Source organism: Cornus florida, unplaced genomic scaffold, assembly GCF_030987335.1.
Source record: "Cornus florida cultivar Cherokee Brave unplaced genomic scaffold, ASM3098733v1 CherokeeBrave_3.0.0_Hap2_Chr09, whole genome shotgun sequence".
NCBI lineage: Eukaryota > Viridiplantae > Streptophyta > Magnoliopsida > Cornales > Cornaceae > Cornus > Cornus florida.
The window spans coordinates 94,540,667-94,561,408 of NW_026775579.1; the positions used below are offsets into that span (position 1 = coordinate 94,540,667).

Below are 20,742 nucleotides of genomic sequence, written 5' to 3' on the forward strand. Positions count from 1 at the left end.
ACACGTAACACTATCGAAAATATGTGTGTTGTGACTCAAAACAACTTATTACCTACCCGTCTTTGACATCATAAAAGGTCAAAAAAAATTATTTTGAAAAAAAAAAAAAAAATTTGGTACCAACAATGCATTACAATTTTTTTAGAATTTATTTATTTTTTAATATACATGCAAAAGATACTTTCAATGGCAAAATTAAATATCATAAACAGTTTACAAATAAAGTAGAAGTATAGTTAAAGAAGATATAAACTATATCAAGTATTTATCCAACTCATAAGCCAAGAACAAAAAGGCTTAGAGAACACAAAGTTTAAAAAAAATCCAAACAAGTCTATCACAATTGTTTCCTATGGAGAGTTTGGTGGTGGAACATTGGTTTGAGAGACCAACTTTTTAGGATCATGCTTATCTTAGCTTCTAATCTTTGCTCTGTATTGGTCGGTCTCCATATCCTTGATCATTTCAATAGCATCAACATATTTCTTTTGCACTAGGACGGGCTGGCCTTTTACTCCATACCCCGAGCCACGAATATATTTGGGCCTCTTCCCAAGAACTTTAAAGAAGGCTTGTTTTTCCTTTCCAAGTCCATCTCCATCTAAAAGATCTAAAGCCTCCACTGTTGTAACTAGCTCCCCCTGCAACATTTGAAAGTTCTTTTAGCTCTGTTTTCCATAGTTGATGTCTTCACATTCATCAACTCAAAGAACAAATGGAATACATAACAGTGTATGATCACAGCATAAAGTCCACCATATGGAATACATAACTCAAAGATTAGCATGAGCAAATAAATATATAAAACACATTTCTTAAACAATATGCCTACGGAATAACGCTTAAAAAATATAAAAATACAATAACTTTTGCCAAATTAGACTATATATTTGATGCACTAAGAAACTCGACACCAACAATCAAACAAATAGAATTAAAAAAGAAAAAAAATGAAGATGCTTATAAAGTTTGCACTTAATTTCATAGTAAATGATCCAACAAAATATCACACATGATTTTCCATTAAGAAGCATAAACCTCAATGCTCTCATATTTCCCAATTTATATACTCTTACAGCAAGAGAGAAAAATCATCAATTTATCTCAATATTAAGTGATAATTTGTGCGAGCACAGTCAAAACTCATTCCTTCTCTTTAATTGGAAAGCACAAAATTCTTATACCAGTCCTTTCCAACTAACTTTTTCTATCCTCATCTTTCTCCTCTCTCTAGATCGCCTCCCATTCTTTTCCCTCTTTCCACACCAATCGGTACCAATCTATGAGCTTCAGTCTTAACTCAATGCATGGCTAAAAATAATAGTTGCTTTACTTGATGGACACTTGTGGGATGGATCTCTTTATCAATCCATCTCAGTTTTTAGATCGATCACTAACCAACTTTCCTCTACATATAGGTGGTACGTTTGGAAGCTGTCCTACATGAAATTATTGAGATCTGCTTGTTCTCTTTTATGTATCCAAATGTGGAGCTGCTGTTTTTTTTTTTTTTTTCCTCCTCTTAATCCAAATACGTGACCCTTAAAATTTGGTTTGGTTTCTGATTCTAACACATACATTACCTAATTTTTAAAACAAAAAACACATATATATAAATTCGCACCTCACAACCGAAAAAAAAACACACTATTTGTTAAGCATTCAGGTTTTGTAAGTTGGCAAAATATGCAAGAAAGGAAAAGAAAAAAAAGTTTGGTTCTTATATACAAAATCAAAATTGATTAGTACTTGCTCATTCATATTTTTATTTATTTATTCTTCTTCATTATTTTAAGTCAAAAAATGGATAAACACTTCTTGAAGTGTCAAATTATTCATTAAAAGTGTTCAAATTTACTTTTTGTGTTCCTTATTATGCCTTTATAGAAGTTCTACCTTTGCAATGCTAAAGAAATTCAACCCAAAAAAAAAAAAAAAATGGCAAGTATTAATGAATTGAAAAATAAATTTTTCATGAAAAAATTGATCTTTCCAAACAGAAAAAAAAGAAAATGTGATTTGCATATGTGAAAGAAAAAAAAAATTAAAAAATTAAAATAAAAGAAAAATTCATGGTATGAGGGGATTTCAAAAAGACTATCAAGCATGTGCAATCAGATTATCATTGTAATGCATGGTAAGAGATTTGATTTGCCAGAAATGCAGAGGTTGTTTGTACCTTGTAGATTCTGGAAGTTGACGAAGAAAACATCTTTGATTTATTTGAGTATACATATATCTTTAAATAAGATTTCCATTTGGATCCGGGTGGGAGATAATATTTGTCTTGTTATTTCTTGCACCATTGGCCTTGGAGAAGAAGGAAGAATTGTTGTCACCCACCCCAAACCATTTTATCATTAGACTCTTTCTCAAATTTTGGAATTAGCAAACCTACTAAAAACCAATTCTTGTGATCTCAAGTTAACATCATAGTGTCGACATTATGTTTAAATATTAATTTATTGTATGTTAACACTTTGAATAATTATTTTTTAAGAATTTATTTTTAATTTATTAAAAAATATATTGAATTAATAAGTTTTAAGTTTAGTCACTATTCATCTTTTCATGAGTTTAAGGTCACTATAAAGCAATTTTATTTAATTTTGATCACCAAAATCTAATTTTTCCTAAGTTATTCAATAAAAATAATATATATATATATATATTGGTTTTATCAGAAGAGACGGAGCAATATTACTCAAATTCTAACACTGTTTATAACTTGAATACAATTACATATAAAACTACCTACACACACATTACTCGTACACGCAATCAATTACACTGTGCAATATTGGTATAAACACATGCAAGTTCTTGTTTTGATCTTCAAACATTGAGATTAACATGACATCTAATAAATGAAAGGACATGTATACTGGAAACCAATTAGGCTTTTTTTATTGAAAAAATTATCTTTTTTTGTCAAGATAGAAGCCTAATTGGTTTCCATTATATATTTTATTTTGATTAATTAGGTGAATTAAAAGTGTGTGTTATCTTAAACTAGAGTTCTCGATGAGCACGGATGGTGTCCAGGGGTGCTCAATGTTATTTGAGGCCTTAGGCGAAAAAAATAAAGTGGTCTTTTAATTAAATCTACTCATATCTTTATGTCAGTATTATGCTAATTATTTGTTTTGTAATTTTTAAACCTATCACTAAATTTTTTCTAAATCCTAGTTCCGTTGTTAATTAATTGGCCATGTGCTTTCTAGTAGACATTTAACAATATAAATAAAAATTTTAAACAAAATATATAATTTTATGACAACAAAAATTAATAAAACTATAAACTAATTTAAGTTATAGAATAATAGAAACCGATTTCAATAATTTGGTATAATACTTCAATAAATTCTTTAATAGAATACTAGTGTATTCAAAATCTTATTACAGAGTGAGATTGTGAGATAAGGAGTAAGAAAAAAAGAGAAAATAAAAGTTAACAAGAGTCTTAGAAAAATATAGAAAGTTTCACCAATTTTCACTTAAATATATATTTAATATTTAGTGTGTCTATATATGCTGATGTAATAAGTGTGAGAGAGAGCAAAAAAAAAAAATTATAATAATACAAGGGCACACTCTGTATTTGTTGAGGTTTAATAATATAAGAAAATAAAATATTTAGGTAAGTTATAATATATAAAGAAAAAAAATTTGGGGACCCCTCAAAAAAAATATAAAGAATAAAAATCTTTTAGGTCAATTGTCAAATTTCTCTATACGTTAAAGGTTAATAATTAAAGGAAATACTATAATTATTTTAGAAAAATTATAATATATAAATAAATAAAAATTTATGAGCCTTCTTATTGGATGGGGCCTTAAGTAACCACCTACCTCGCTTAAGGCTTCAGCGGCCCTGGTGGTGAGGTGTTACAACTCTCAAAGTGTCTCAAAAAATAGAACTCCCTATAAAACAAAAGAAAGCTAATTTCGATTTCGTTTTCTGAAAAGATAGATATGGAACTAGGTATGATCTTCGATTTCTCTCAAATAAGCATTTATTATGTATACCATATACATGTCCTTTCATTTATTAGATGTCAGGTTAATCTAAATGTTTGAAGATCAAAACAAGAACTTGCATGTGTTTATACCAATATTGATTGCGTATACGAGTAATGTGGGTGTAGGTAGTTTTATATGTAACTGTATTCAAGTTCTAAACAGAGTTAGAATTTGGGTTTGGAGCGCCCTCCGATAGGGAAAAAGTTATTGGAATGTTTTCTTTATTATATTCAAAGTTTTTATTTTTATTTTTTTATTTTTTTTAAGTTAAAGTATAATCAAAGTTCTATACATGATTCAATTTTATTTTAGAAACACATACACTTGTGTGCCTCCGTTAAAACTCCAACTTTCAAACTCAACTATTGCTTATTTGATAATTTATTTTAGTATGTTCTAAAATTCTAAATTAGTGATTTCATTTTGATTGTCAATAATTTCCTGTATATTTAGATGATCTCCACACACAAATACACTCTTTTAATTCTCACACACAAAATACACTCTTATATGCATAGATTTGAATGGATTAGCCAGTGATACTGTATGTTTAGTACAATAGTTACAATTTTTTTTTTCCCTTGGATACTCTTTTGTGCCATGAAAAACAACCAAGAGAGTTTTCAATATACTTTGTTATGGAAAATTCTTTTTACACTGAGATTGGCCCTATGCCTAAACACACAAGATTATGTGGAACCAATAAAGGCATCGGTTTTCAGTTTTTAAAATAATTTTGGGATAATCAGAACAGGAAACAATTATCAATTTTTTCTTGAATCAAAAGGTACAAAATTTTCATGGCCACTCCAAAAGTAAAGGGATGAATATGTATCCGAATGCACGTACCGATGCATTCATTGGGATCCATGTGGGTCCTCTCCAAAAGCTTTCCAATGGTGTTAGTGAACTTACTGGTGGTCGTGCATGTGAGAAAGATTTTCTTACATTTTTAATACTTTGTCATCTGTTCAATTGAAGCGTACCTTTCTCAAGGTGCAGAATGCTTTCGACTCTGGTTGAGCCCTCATTTCCGAGTGGCTATCATAACTCTGTAAACAAACAAAACAAAAATAGGGCTCTATAAATTACATTCACTCTGATTTGTTGATTCAGGGGAAAGCAGAAAAGACACCAGCAGCATCCAGTTCCAACAATTCGACATTGTCACCGGCCATTCAGATCATTACTATAGTAGCTCTAAGCAGTCCCGTAAGGAAAAAGATGCCTTCATCAATCCAGACAATGCTGTCCACAAGAAGATCATGAAAGAGTGGAAAATTCTCGAGAAAGGTCTCCCCGAAACCATTTATGTACGAGTCTACGAGGACCGGATTAACCTGCTCCGAGCAGTGATAGTTGGTCCCTCTGGGACTCCCTACCACGACGGCCTCTTCTTCTTCGACATTGTCTTCCCTTCCAACTACCCACACTCTCCTCCAAAAGTACATTATCACGCACATGGCCTGAGGGTGAACCCGAACCTCTACGAAACGGGGTTCGTGTGCTTGAGCCTCATCAACACTTGGAATGGCAATGCGAAAGAAAGGTGGGACAGTTCTGCATCCACAATTCTTCAGGTTTTGGTTTCCATTCAAGGGCTTGTGCTTAATGAGGAACCCTACTTCAATGAGCCTGTCAATGCAGATTGCAAAAACAAAGATGTCAAAAACCAGATTGCAAAGTCTTTGGCTTATAAGGAAAATGTGTTCATTCTATCTTGCAAGACAATGCTTTACACATTGCAAAAGCCGCCCAAGCACTTCAGGGTTTTCATCAACGAACATTTTGGCCGGTGTAGGGATGCCATTTTGGGAGCTATTCAAGCCTACAGAGATGGTGTTGTGAGGGTTGGTCACTACCAACATGATGATGATGATGATGGGTGCTCTAGTTCATCTTCTAGGGTTCGCGTAACGAGTCATTTTGAGACTAATGCGAACAAGCTCTACTCGGAACTCAGGCAGGCCTTCGACAAGAAACTTGGAATGGCAGATGAGAATATTAATATTGTGGAGAAGGAAACTTCGAATGCTTCAAAGAAGCCTAAGTTAGAGGAAGAGCTGAAACATGGGACTTTTCACAAGGTCATTGGCGTATTGAAGAGCTTTTGGAATTAGTGAAGAATGCTGGAAAATAGAACGCGGATTTAATTTAATTTATGATCATCACCAAATTTTCAGCATAGGCAAGAATCTTGAGTCATCAATCAGCTTATTCAAGTTCTTATATATATATATATATATATATATATATATATATATATATATATATATATATATATATCTTTTTTTACACTAATAACTCATCAATCTCTCTTCTTCATTTTTATTTTCTGTGATGGAGCTTTAAATGAAATTTTCTTTATTTAGATTGCTAAGTATAATACTTAATTGATCTATAGAATCTAAAGATATATGAAAGCGTCAATCTTAATGAATGATAATCTTTTCATGCATTTTACGTTTTGAAACTTTACTAATCACATTAATCAAATATTGTAGTTGGTTTCTTGTGATTTTCTTGATACAAACAATGCAAATATTTGTATTTGAATTTGGTGCATAAAACACTGAAAAATTATATTTGTTGTGAGGAGTGCTACAAGAAACCTCATCCATCGTCTAAGAACTTAAAAGCCCTCATTTCTAACACAGCAAACCCAAAGTCTAAGCATGTAACCTTCTCTGCTCCCAAACTCTCATTCCAAGTCTCGATTCATTGATGATCATAACAATGTCCTTGCTGGTGTGGACCCGAGTAACATCCAAGCCATGGTGGACGAAATTTAAAGACTCAGAGTGTAGGTTGCTGAATTCAGAAGCAACTACAAATACTCTTATTTGCTTAAGGAAATATAATGGCTGAGGGAGCTTACTGAAAGAGGACTGGACAGCCAAAGAGCCATGAAAGCCCGTATCAACCAACTAAGTGACAGAATCATTGAGCTCAACCATGATCCTTACACTGATGATGATATTCCAAGTAGTCCTCTGCAACATCCTCCTCCCTAACAAGGCAGCACCGCCTCCCTCCTCCAGAACCACCAAGGTAACGGTCAGGAATCCAACTCTGCTACAGATTCTAACACAATCCCAAATTCAAATTCAAATCCCTTGAAATTAGGTAAGTCCTTACCTTACTTTATCTCCACTCCCCATACTTCACCTCATTTAGTATCACATAGGTCCTACTCTACGAACAAGTTTGACTCTCAAACACCTAACTTTAGCCACCCAAATCTCACCACTTCCAAAGAAAATATCCTCGACTTACTACCCCTTTACACAGTGGTCCACCAACCAACACCTCTCTTGCAGGAATTAACCAGATCTAATCAAAGACAAGTCTCATTCAAAACCTCAATCCTACCTTGAATACACCCACAAAACCAACCATAACCACAAGAACAAAACAGTCAACCTCACAAACATCACCCTTCAACACCAACAATCCCTCCTTGGCTGCCATTGTTTCCAAACCACCCCTAAAAATGACCTTGAACTACCATCAACATAACCACTTAGAGGAGACCATTTCTGCCCCTTCTGAGATTGAGGCTGCATGTCTTGAAGTAATGAATTGTAGGCTACTGGGATTCTTTGTTCATAAAAAGCTTCCATTTGGAATGGTTCAATCTATCTCCAAATCTCTCTGGCATAAATTGGGGCTAATCAAAGTAACAAGCTCTGCCAAGGGCTTATTTGAATTTCATTTCTCCTCCCCCAAGCAGTGTGATCATATCCTTGCTGAAGGACCATGGTTCTTTGCTGACAAACCATTAATTCTAAAGAAATGGGACTCTGATTCAACATGATCAACCACTATTTATCTATACCAATTTGGGTTAAGATCTTTGGGCTACCATTACACTAGTACTGGACCAGCTATGGACTAAGCTTTGTGGCTAGTGCCATTAGCAAACTGCTCTTTGTTGATGCCATCACTGAAGGTAGACTTAAGACAAGATTTGTAAGACTCTGTATTGAAATTGAAAGCACCTCAACTTTTCCAACCCCACTCAATTTTAAATTGCAGTCAAGGAAAACTATTAACCTCAGGTTTCAATACCAAAACATTCCCCACATCTGCCCGACATGCCATTCCTTTGGAAGCCATTCTCATCAACCAGCCAAACCCTCACCTAATTTTACTGAATGGCAAATGGTTCCCTTCTCAAATCATTCACAGTTAGAAAGCACACCTGTTTCACTACCATCATATAGTTATACATTACTTCACTGGCAAAGAGAAACTCATTATTGACCTTGCTCCACTTGGGCCATTGTCAACCTTTAAGTTATCCTATACAGTTCCTGTAGTTGAGGATAGAAGACTTCTCACAGTCAAATTTTGATGATGGCCCTGACTCTGAATCCAACCCACTTGCTGAAGAAAATGGAAAATCCAGTCAAGAAGAGACAGCCATTACCTCCAATAGGAAAATGAAGAAAAAACATAGGGGTTCAGGGAACAGCAAGAAGTGAATAATGTTCCTAAGTGGCAAATTCTTTAACAATATTAAATGGTACTAGCCATTTGGAACATTAGAAGCCTTAATAGCCTTGATAAGTAGAGAGAAGTCAAAGCTCTCATGAAGGACAACAAGGTCCAGGTAATGTCCATCATTGAAACAAAAATTAGCCTGCATAATGTGGAACTAGTTCACAAGTTTTTAGCCAGTTCATGGAACCTAGCCCACAACTACAACCATTCACCGGTTGGAAGAATATGGATCCTTTGGAACCAGAACACAATTGACCTGCCTGTAATCCACCAAACAAGGCAAATGATTCATTGTTCAGCCACCATTCTGAGCTCAAGAACTAAATTTTTTATCTCATTCATCTATGGAGCCAATGCTGCTGAAGAGAGGAAATCACTTTGAAGTGATATTTTAAGTCTTTCACCCACTTTATCTACATCTCCTTGGATCTTGGCTGGGGACTTCATTATCATTAGGTCACCACATAAGAATTTTGGGGGCTCTGATAAGGTCCTCAACCTATGATTGAGTTTAGAGAATGCTTACATAAGGCTAACCTAGAAAATCTCAAATTCACTGGCCTCCTCTTCTCATAGACTAATAAAAGCTTGGGGGTGGCCAATATTTCAAGAAAATTAGATAGAATGCTAACCAATGATGTATGGCACAGAACTTTTCCACTTTCAAGTTGCCATTTCCACCCCTATGGCATTTTTTATCACAGCCCAGCCATCATTACCTTAGGCACACCCAACTCTCAGAGGAAAACCCCTTTTAGGTTCTTTAATTGCTAGAGCAATCATAAGAATTTTTTAGCAATAGTGAAGGCTGCATGGGACACTCCAGTTTCAGGGCATAAAATGTTTCAAGTTGTCTTTAAACTCAAAATGCTCAAACACCCTATCAAGCAACAGTTGGCCACTTCCTACTCAGAAATCTCAGAGAAAGTGAAGATTGCAAAAAATGATCTCCATGCATGCCAATCAACCCTAAATTCTCTTCCCACAAACACCCAGATGAGATTGAAGGAAAATGAACTTTTATGCACCTACAAGAAGCTTAAGAAAGCTGAGGAGTCAACATTCAAGCAAAAATCCAGGATTCAATGGCTCAAGGCAGGTGATTCTAATACTTCATACTTCTTTAAATCCATGAATTCCAGATTCAACAAGAACAAGATCACTAGTATCTTGGATTCTAATGGCTATCTACTTGACACTGAAGTGCTAATCAAGCAAGAAGTAATAAGTTACTTCAAAGGCTCTTTAGGTTCCTCATCTCATAACTATCCTGGCCCTCAAGACCTCTCACCCTACATCAACCAAGCTATTAACCCTGATTACATTCCCTCACTCCTTGCAATACCATCCACTAAAGAAATCCATAAATGCATGTTCTCTATGAACAATGAAAAATCTCCTGGCCCTAATGGATACAATGTTATATTCTTTAAGCAAGCTTGGCCAATCATTGGATCTGCTGTTACTCAAGCTATTCAACAATTCTTCACTTTAGGCAAACTACTTTAGGAAATCAACAATTTATATATTTCCTTGGTCCCCAAAATTCCAAATCCTTCCTCAATGCAAGATTTCAGACCAATCTCATGCTGCTCTATATTGTATAAATGCATATCAAAGCTACTAGCCAACAAGATCAAACTAGTTCTACCATCTATTGTAAGTCAATCACAAGCAGCCTTTGTTTAGGGCAGAAGTATTGATGACAGTATTTTAATGGCCCAAGAGCTTTTCAATGGGTACCATAAGAGTTCTTATTTTTCTAGATGTGCTCTAAAGCTTGATTTGAGAAAAGGTTTTAACTCCATCTCATGGAGTTTTATTCTGGACACCCTAAAATTGTTTAGCTTCCTTTTTACATTTGTTAATTGGGTGCAGGCTTACATTACTTCCCCTTCATTTACCATTTCCCTCAATGGGGAGTTCAATGGATTTTTTAAGTGTGCTGAGGGACTTAGACAAGGGGACCCTTTTTCTCCCTTCCTTTTTTTAATTACAATACAGGTGTTCTCATCAATTCTAAACATGGCCACAACCACCAACACATTTAAATACCATTGGAGGTGCAGAGAGTTGAGTCTTACTCACTTGGTTTTTGCTGATAATGTCATGTTGTTCTGCCATGGAAGCCTTCCCTCTGTCCTAATCCTGCTCAATGCCATAGAAATCTTCACTAGCCTATCTGGACTCCAAATCAATCAACACAAGAGTAACATTTTTCTTGTTGGAATGAAGCTGCAATTCTCAACTTGGTTGGGTTTGAGAAAGGATCACTACCAATCAGATATCTTGGAGTCCCCCTTATCTCAACCATGCTTAAAGCAATAGACTGTAGGGCCCTCATAGACAAAATCATAGAAAGAAATAGGCACCGGACAAGCAAATTTTTATCCTTTGCAGGAAGACTCTAGCTTCTCAAATCCATCATCCATAGCACACAAATTTATTGGAGTTTCAAATCCATACTTCCAGTTTCTGTTATTAATGAATTGACTTGTATTTTTAGGTCATTTCTTTAGACAGGTCCAGAGCTCAAAAAACATGGAGAAAAAATCTTGTGGCCATCTGTTTGCTTACCAATTAGAGCTAATGGTCTGGGAATTCCTTCTCTTAGGCCTTAGAATAAGGTTGCAATCATGAAGCATCTGTGGAACATCATCAAGCAGAAGGAATGAATGCTTTGGGTCACTTGGGTTAATACATATCTTTTGAAAAGAAGAAACATTTGGAAGGTTCACATTTGTGACGGCCCAAGTTTTATAAACCCGGTGCGTCAGTGATGACCAAAAGATGATCCGTTAATGGATCCAAAATAAGAAAGCGAAAGGTGATCAAAGCGAAAGAAATAAAAGGTTCTGAGACATAGACGAGCACTTGTCCAATGCCAAAGCACCGAGGGCTCGTTTGGCACTCATCAAGGCTGAGTACCCGTTCGGCACTTATCAAGGTCGGTCGTTCTGACCTATATGGTCAGACGTTCTGACGGAAGGATCAAGCGTTCTGACTCACATGGTCAGGCATTCTGACCTACATGGTTAGGCACTCTGACGAAATGATCAAGTGTTCAGACTTGCATGGTCAGGCATTCTGACTTATATGGCTAAACGTTTTGACAAAAGGTTCAAGTGTTCGGATGAAAAGATTAAGCGTTCGGACTCACATGGTCAGGTGTTCTGACTTACATGGTCAGGCGCTCTGACAAAAGGATCAAGCGTTCGGACTTACATGGCAAGGCATTTGAACCTACATGGCCAAACGTTCTGACAAAAGGTTCAAGCGTTCGGACTTAAATGGTCTGGCGTTCTGACCTATATGGCCAAATGTTCTTACGAAAGGATTAAGCATTTGAACTTGAATGGTCAGGCGCTCTAACCTATATGGCCAAACGTTCTGACGAAAGGGTCAAGCGTTCCAACTTGAATGGTCAGGCGTTCTGACTGCCGAACGACAAAACAGAAGTCAACAATTTACCGAATGACAAAACAGAAACGAGAAAACAGCCGAACGAGAAAACAGTAAGCAAGTTTAAGGCAACCATGAGGCTATACACGCATTCCCAATTATCCAAAACAAGTTTAACAACATACTTGTGAAATTTTAAAACCAATGGCTCTTGGCCTCATGTTGTACATACAAAATATGCATCAAAAAGTGTCTTAGATACACATTACATATCAAGGAAGCCAGCTTAGCTTTTAAAATACCATAGAACATCCAAACATTTGCATGACATCCAAAAGTACAGCATACTAAACATTTGCATGACAATATATAAAAATGCTTCAAATTGCTCATAAGCCTCTAAGGATGATGAGCATCCGAGAACATAGTCTCCTTACCTCTAAAATAACCCAAACAACTAGGGTGAGTAATCAAATTACTCGTAGGAAGAAGCTTATGCGTATACCCTAAAGTTTCAATATCATTGCAAGATCAATATAGATGAATATAAGGGATCATTCCACTTAACGTCTATGTTCAAGGTGTTTTAAAAGAAGCAGTGGAAACCATTTGGTTCATGGCATGTCACCTATTTCTCTCACCCCAAATGAAATATACTGAAGCTGTGAGACATAACTTGAAAACATACGCCTCCGGAGCCTTGGTACCATCCTTCCACATAGACACTATCTAATTAGTGATCTCATATAAGTTGTAATCTCCAACATAGATACCACAGAGGTGTTGGAAAAACATCTATATCTCGGAATCAAATTTGCACTTGAAGAAGAGATGTTGGTGACTCTGAGCAACCGCAAGGTACGAAGAACAGTAATTTGGGGCAATTTTCTTTGCAAGTGCTGGTTGTCCCTTGTCTTGGGCTTGTGACTAAGCGCAACCCATGTAAATCGCACATAATGTGGTCATGTGTACCTAGACCTATCAGGGAACAACACCTATGTCCAGTTATCCATCCTAGGCAATATACGCACCCTAACCATGGTCCTGAAACTCAAGCTCATACCATGGCACCATTACATAAATATATAAAGTCTGTATACTCCAAATACAAAATATCATCCATCTGGTATAGTGGCTTGATATATGTATAACAATCCATCCAGTAGGTCATTCAATTATTTTATTGACATGACTCTAATATGAGCAGGACTTAAGGTAAGGCTTGCCTCAATCAAGTTAAGAAGGAGTGAAGACTTAAGGAGAGTTGACACAATGGAGGAGCTCCAACAGCTATTTCAGCAAGGTTGTGCTGTTTCCCTCTGACAGCATGACCATTTACTTTGAGGTTGTGCCTCAACCAAGCTAAGAAGTGAAGACTTAAAAGGAATTGGCCCATTGGAGGATTTCCAAACCCATTTGCAACTAATGGGTGTTTTCCCTGGTGGAAGAGAGGTGAGTGTCCAAGTGTTATTTGCTTCAAGGGCCTGAATTTTGGCTTGCATTGCATCTCTCCATTTGGGTTCATGTACAGCCTGTGAGAAATGTTGAGGTTCGCTTGCAGTAGAAATAGAAGCTATAAAAGCTTTATGTGCAGGAGAAAAACGATGGTAAGAAACAAAATGCTATTTTTTTCCATGTAGTGGCACTTCACCTTTATTTCATTATACATAATTAGTTTTTCAATTTCTGGAACATCAAGCCACGATTCATAAATTAAGAGTTTTCCACTACCACGCACTATGATGCCGAGTTCAGCTGTAAATACACCAGCATTATCCCCAGTGACCTTCATGTATTCTGGTTTGATTTCAACTGGAATAGGTCCTCCGTAAAAATCTTTAAGTTGCAGCTTCTTTTCATTTTTTGCAATTCCACGTCGTTTCACCCTAGTCGAAGCTGCACATGATTGGTACAACAGTCAATAAAAAATATATGAATATATAATGAAAAAAAGACGAACATAAGATGATATAAAGCAATTTCCATTTATTTCACTACACACGGACACAATCTCAGGTTGAAATATTGCCAATCGCGTTCGCCCACTTCAATGGTGATATATTGCCATGTAGGTAAAGAGAGATTCTTCTCACTTTTCGATAATACATTCTGAATTCTAACTGCTAAACAGCCTTACCAGCAACAAAAGCACCCTCACCAGATAAATCCCAACTATGGCATAGAATGATAGAAACATCTGGATAAAAAATGAAAGCATTTTTGATATATTGAACCCAACTACCAATGATAAATTGATGCAACCAGAAAATTAGTTTTCACAAACTCAGTAGAACATTACATCTCTACAATTAATTAAGTAAAACTTGGCAATTGTCATAGTCTAAATAAATACTAAGTAGAAGAATTCATAGGCATATTCTCTACTGATGACAGCCATAATCTAATTAATGATTCTATATTCTGTATAGAAGAAGCATAATGAAAGTTTTATGTGCATTGTAGAATAAACTTGAATATTAGTATATAGTTTACTATTAAGATGAGGTTCCCGAGGAAGCTGATATAAGAAATATATGTGATTAAGCATCAAGTTTCAAACTAGAATCCAGAAATTCTTTAAAGACATTAGAAGAATTTTTAGGCAATTTTCATCATAACAACCAATGTGAACCTTTCTCAATGAAAATATAGTTATCACATCCTAAGACTAGAACTCTTTTTCATTTCAAGATGAATAAGAGAACACAAACTACAAATTGAACCCTTACAATAATATACAAAACAAACAACAACGGGATGATGAAACCAATTCAAGGATTAAGTTCTAATATATGTTTTGCCAAAAAAGGTGTATATATAATATAATTGTCTCTCAAACAGGCGGCATCAACTAGGAATAACATTCCATTCTATGAATACAAATTGCATAAGAGGAACCATCTTGGCCAACATATATTATCAGTGTATGAATACAAATAGATGATACATCCCAAATTTTATGCATAAGAGGAACCATCTTGGCCAACATATATTATCAGTGTACTGCAATTCAAAAAAAGTAGAGAAAAAATATGGCTAGTTGCTGTGAGTGCACTTTTAAACAGAATATTTAAAAGCTAAACTAGTTGTTTTGTTGAAAGCAAAAATTAAATGTAGAAACTCTTAATCCAACACAATGGGGTTGTTTAGCAGTTAGGTACTACAAAGTCAACAAAGCAAATAGAGAATTGCTTCAAATTGGAGACTAAATTTAGTACTGATCTCATTCCTCAAACAGGTAAAATAATATTTAAAAAGTGTTAATGATTTACATGCAAAGCAATTTTCAGAAAGAAAATTGATGGAACAGGTAAAATAATATTTAATTTCAAAAAATAATGATACCTGATGAACCATTGGTTGAAGCCATAAGAATACCTGGAAAACAGCTCTTGAAAGTAAGATATATATATATATATATTGAACTAAAGTACAAAGTTTATTCTATTTGCATGTGTGAGTAGGTTTGTATGTATGTATCATGTAAATAAGAGGAGGAAACACTCGAATGCTAGATATTTGAAAAAACGGTGACAAGGAATACAGACCTCATGATTTATGTGCAGGAAAACAAAAAATTGTAGGATACCTGATCCAGCAGCACTTGTTAGCAGATCTAACTCTTTTCAGATATCCTTCAAAAAGTGAATAAAGGCAAAAACAAAAAGAAACAAAATTTAAAAAATCAATTCCAAGGAAAAAGTAAACTCAGTAAAGGAAAACAATAAAATAAAACATGGTATCATTGGTTCATGTAAGCCAGAGATGATATGTAAGAATACAGACCTCAACATACATAAACTGCAACTAAATGGTAAAATCTCACCATATTTTGTTTTAATTTAACCAAAGGGAGAAAGCACTAACGGAAAACAATAAAATAAAAAATTGAAAAACTATCCCTCTTCCCAATCACTCTCGTCAATATCATCATCAATAAGCAAAGTATATTCCTCATCAGTGGTGGAATCAAATAGTTCAACATCTTCATTGTCAACCACATGGGTGTCTTGCCTACACTTGTGAACAACTTCTACATCAATCTGATCACTGGGGATGTCATCCCTATTCAATGACAATTGATCTATATTTGGGCAATCTTGTACAACCCCATCAACAATGCAAGGCTCAGACTCTTGATATGCATCATTCTTAGTGTTACTTTCATCTTCCTCTTCCTCTCTCTTTCCATCTTCCACCACTGAAACATCAAATATTCTTTTACAAGTTATTTTCTGAACCACCTCCCATGAACCTCGTAATTTGGTGTCATTCACATAAAAGACTTGTTGGACTTGTTGAGGTAGAACAAACGGCTGATTCTCGTACGATTGACGTGATACATTAACGCTAGTGAAGTGGGGATTTTTGTGTATACCCAGCTTTGTAGTAACATCCCTCCAATCACACTTGAAAATGAAAACCTTTCTACCTAGAATGTATTTCAACTCAATTACATCTGTTAAAACACCATAATATTCAACGCCTTCACATTTAACAGATATACCACTATTTTGAGTTTTTCGATTTTGCTCCCTATCCTTTATGTGAAATCTTGATCCATTTACAATGCAACCAGAGTATCATTTGACTCGTCGTTCAGGTCCACATGCCAATGAAAAAGTATCATCATTTATTGATGAGTCCTTTAGTTGTCTCATTTGCTTGATCTATAAACACAATACATATTAACAAATAATTACTTCCAAATACAATAAATTATATAATTAGAAACAATAGAGAAAAGCAATAAACACTTACACGTTGTTCAAATCAAATTGGAAATTTCAGTGCATGCCTTCGTTCTACCGTGGATTGTGCTGGTTGTGGTAAAAGTTCCATATATTCTCTACATACATATATATTTTAAAATGTTACATGCAACTGATTATAAAAAATATATGAAGATGTAAAATTATTGAAAATGAAAAATCAAATAAAATTAACTAACCTCAATATCGGCTGGATTTCATCGCAGTTGTTCAAAACATATAAATGAGCCCTATCAATGTCCCTCAAATCCAATGTATCATAACTTGAGGAACCTAAAGGACGAAGGACTTGTCTAAATACATACAAGGAAGCTCCTTGCACAGTTTGATCTCCCTCATAATTCCGTTCCTCACGGTTAAACCGTGTCTCAACTCCACTGAGATACAAACAACAAAAAGTTATGCATTCACTATCCACGTAAGCTTCAGCAATTGAACCCTCCGGGCGTGCTTTGTTGCGCACGTATGACTTAAAAGTGCACAAAAATCTTTCAATAGGGTACATCCATCGATATTGTACAGACCAACTATGAGTGCCTCCAGGGGCAAATGCACAGCAAGATGAACCATGATATCAAAAAATGTTGGAGGGAAGATCATCTCTAACTTGCAAAGTATAAGAGCAATATCCCTCTCAAGAGCTTCTAGCACTTCAACCTTTAACGTCCTACAACACAACTCCTTAAAGAAAATGCCAAGTTCAGCCAATGCATTACAAATATCATGATCTAAACAACCACGAATGCCGACGGGTAAGAGTCGCTGCAGAAGAACATTCGAGTCATGACTTTTCATCCCGTATATTTTGCATTCTGCAACATTAACACACCGAGATATGTTAGATGCATATCCATCTGGAAATTTAATCGTCTTCAACCATTCACAAAACTCCTTTTTTTCTTTCGTTGACAGTGTGTAACGTGCAGGTGGCATCACATATTTTGCACCAGTAGAGATAAGATGCAATTCTTTTCCCATCTCTTGTAAATCCAGACGAGCTGTCATACCCCTCGGATCCGAGACACGGGTTGATCAGGCCCAGGCCCGAGCCCGAGGGAATATCAAACAATTAAAGTATTTATAATGAACACGGAATACAAAATGAATTAAGAAATGAAATTAAAGCTGAAAAGAACTAAAAACAGAATCCGCAAAATATTATAATTATTAAAATCCATCAAACCCAAACTCCAAAACTCCATCAGTTTACAACTCGGGAATCCATCCATTGGACCCCTTATTTAAATTCTCCAAACGATACTGAAATAATAAAAAACAAAATCCAAAGCTAACATAGAGAAAATTCCTACATAATCGAAGGAGTGAATAGCTGTATCTGCTCTGCACGTCCAAACTCTAACCCTGGAACTGACGAGCACCTGAAAAATAAAGAAGTGGGTCAGGCCCACATGCAAGTCCTGATCTACTACAATCCAAACAGTAATCCGATACGCAGATACATCCTAGGAAGACTCAACAATATCTAGAGTAGTCAATATATGTATATAGTACACACTATAGGACGCTCGCTAGTCCAGTAGGTTTGTCTCAGCCTGAATAGAAGGCAAAATGCGAATACGCACCCTAGGGTGGGCATGAGTACCTAGACCTATCAGGGAACAACACCTATGTCCAGTTATCCATCCTAGGCGATATACGCGCCCTAACCATGGTCCTGAGACTCAAACTCATACCATGGCACATATAATAAATATATAAAGTTCATACTCCTCCTAATACATAATACCATCCATCTGTGTGGTGGTCTGGTATATGTATATCCATCCGTCCTGAAACCATATTAAGTCATTCAACTATTTTGTTGACATGACACAAGTAGGTGATGGACTTAACTCATAGGGTTAATCCATACCTTAATCCAAAGTAGGTAGGATTTAGTGTTTGACTAATCCATACCTAGTATGTCGCCGTCCCATACCGGTACATACAATCCTCCAATTAACGAAGTTGACAAAAACAAAAATAAGTATTTATCAACCATACTCCAGAATTAGCATAAATATAGTTTAACATGTATATAACCAACTTATGCATTCAATATAAGATTTAGAATCCCAATTACAGTCCGTTAAATTGATAAAGTAGAATTACATAATCTACCTCTCCAAACAGTACCATAACTGATGCAATGTAAAATAGATTTTAACACCAGTTGATCCCAACTAAGCATACATATAACTATACAACAGTATACTTATAACACAGCTGCAAAACATGATTTATAAATCCAAGTCATGCAGAGAAATAAAATTCCAAAAATAGTAGACAATAGAAATTAATTTTCAAATCATCCACCCACGGGTTCACTGTTTAATCTTAGCTTAATTCCGTTCTTAGTTCCTATTTGTAATCATACTTCCCAACATTTTTACAAGTCTTAAACATTAAATTACAACATCCAGTAGCCTTTAAATAATTTTAGAAAATCCAATTTCAGCCAAAAAGTCCCTAAAACTCAGTTCTGTGCGTTTTAAGATGGAGCAGGCTCTTTAAAAACTTTGAGCCTGCTCAAAACCATTTGGAGCCTGCTCTAAAACTTTTAGAGCCTGCTCTAAATCACTTAGAGCCGGCTCCAACTCTTTGGGAGCCGGCTCTAAGGGTTTTGGGAGCCTGCTCTCCCTCCCTTAGCAGCCATTGTCCGTTCCAGCTTCGTTTTCTCTGATTCCGGTGATTACCAGAGCCTCTGTAACATGTTTTAATTTTTATTCTAGGTTCAATCTCAGTCCTAGGTACATATTTGAACCACTGATATTCAATGATAGCATGCATGGAACATAGGTTTAGGAGCAACGATCACAGAACCTTAGTCTGAAATTTTAAGCAACTCACAACAAATTATTTGGTGACATTCAATACTGTGTTACTTACTTATACAAGGGTTCATTTAATATCTCAAACTAATTCTCAAGCATAAATATATATTCACAACAAGAATTTAACACAAGATTCAAAAACAATCCGCAGCAAAATCAAGTAGCAAAAAATCAACAATTCTTGCAAAGCAGTTAATTCACGAGAGTAAATGAAATTCATACATGCATATAAAACTTGTTATAAAGTTTATGTAAGTCCATTTTATCCTTGTTTTAATCCCTGGAGTCTTAACTAAGTATGCACAGAATACAGATTAAAGGGATAGAGTGGAACAGAGACTTGCCTTTGAATTTCAGATTTGAAATTCTAATTCACCGTCTCTCTGTGATATGTTTGTGTCCTACACTGTAGTTCCCCACTACCACGCTCCTTCCTCCTTGAGTTGCTTTGCTAATCACCCAAGTTCACTCTGTGTTTCCCTTAAATCTTTCTCTCTGTAACGTACGCAAACTCCCTCTCTGTTACTCTGCCCTCACAACTCTCTGTATCACTGTATACCTGAATATGGTGAATAGGGTTTTCAAAAACCCTCGGCAGACGTATACCCATATATTTATAGAGTTATACCAAAACCCTAAATTAATTAAAGCCCTAACTAAATCCTAACCGGCCCATAGAAGTTAAATAAAACCTGTGTCGGCTAATACGTGAATATACAGAAAACACAATCCTACTTTAAACCAATTTAATTAAATAAACCCCATTATCAATTAAGTCCAATAAAACATCATAAAACAATTTAATTTAAAACAATGTAATAAAAGAAAACCAAACAATTTAATCAATTAATTAAAACAAAAAAAAAACAAATTTAAATAACCATGGAAGAAACACACAATTAAAATAATTTAAATAAAAGATTAAACAATTAAATAAATGCCAGGACTATCCTTTTAAAATTAGGGGTATTACACGAGCCTTCAAACTTTCTTTTGTTTTCCCTTCAATATTCATCAAGGTCCCTAACACATTGTCACAGATATTTTTCTCGATGTGCATGATATCAAGGTTATGCCGCAACTTGAGCAATCTCCAATATGGTAATTCAAAAAAAATGCTCGTTTTTGTCCAATTAAGCTCGATTGTAGTATGTTTCCTCTTTTTAATATTTGGTACCTTCCCGAAATTGACATCCCTTATATGA

The 20,742-nt window shown here is 35.3% G+C and overlaps 2 protein-coding genes across 2 annotated transcripts; both read left to right on the forward strand.

The window, feature by feature from the left end:
* Nucleotides 1-4,846: 4,846 nt before the first annotated feature.
* On the forward strand, nucleotides 4,847-6,143 carry LOC132273184 (putative ubiquitin-conjugating enzyme E2 38). The gene is made up of 2 exons (XM_059774202.1): nucleotides 4,847-4,952; nucleotides 5,140-6,143. Exons 1-2 carry the CDS (start codon nucleotides 4,847-4,849, stop codon nucleotides 6,141-6,143), a joined length of 1,110 nt encoding a protein of 369 aa, XP_059630185.1.
* Nucleotides 6,144-9,396: 3,253 nt separating this feature from the next.
* Nucleotides 9,397-10,038, forward strand: LOC132273185 (uncharacterized). The gene has a single exon (XM_059774203.1). The coding sequence runs from the start codon at nucleotides 9,397-9,399 to the stop codon at nucleotides 10,036-10,038; it is 642 nt and encodes a 213-aa protein (XP_059630186.1).
* Nucleotides 10,039-20,742: the final 10,704 nt, after the last annotated feature.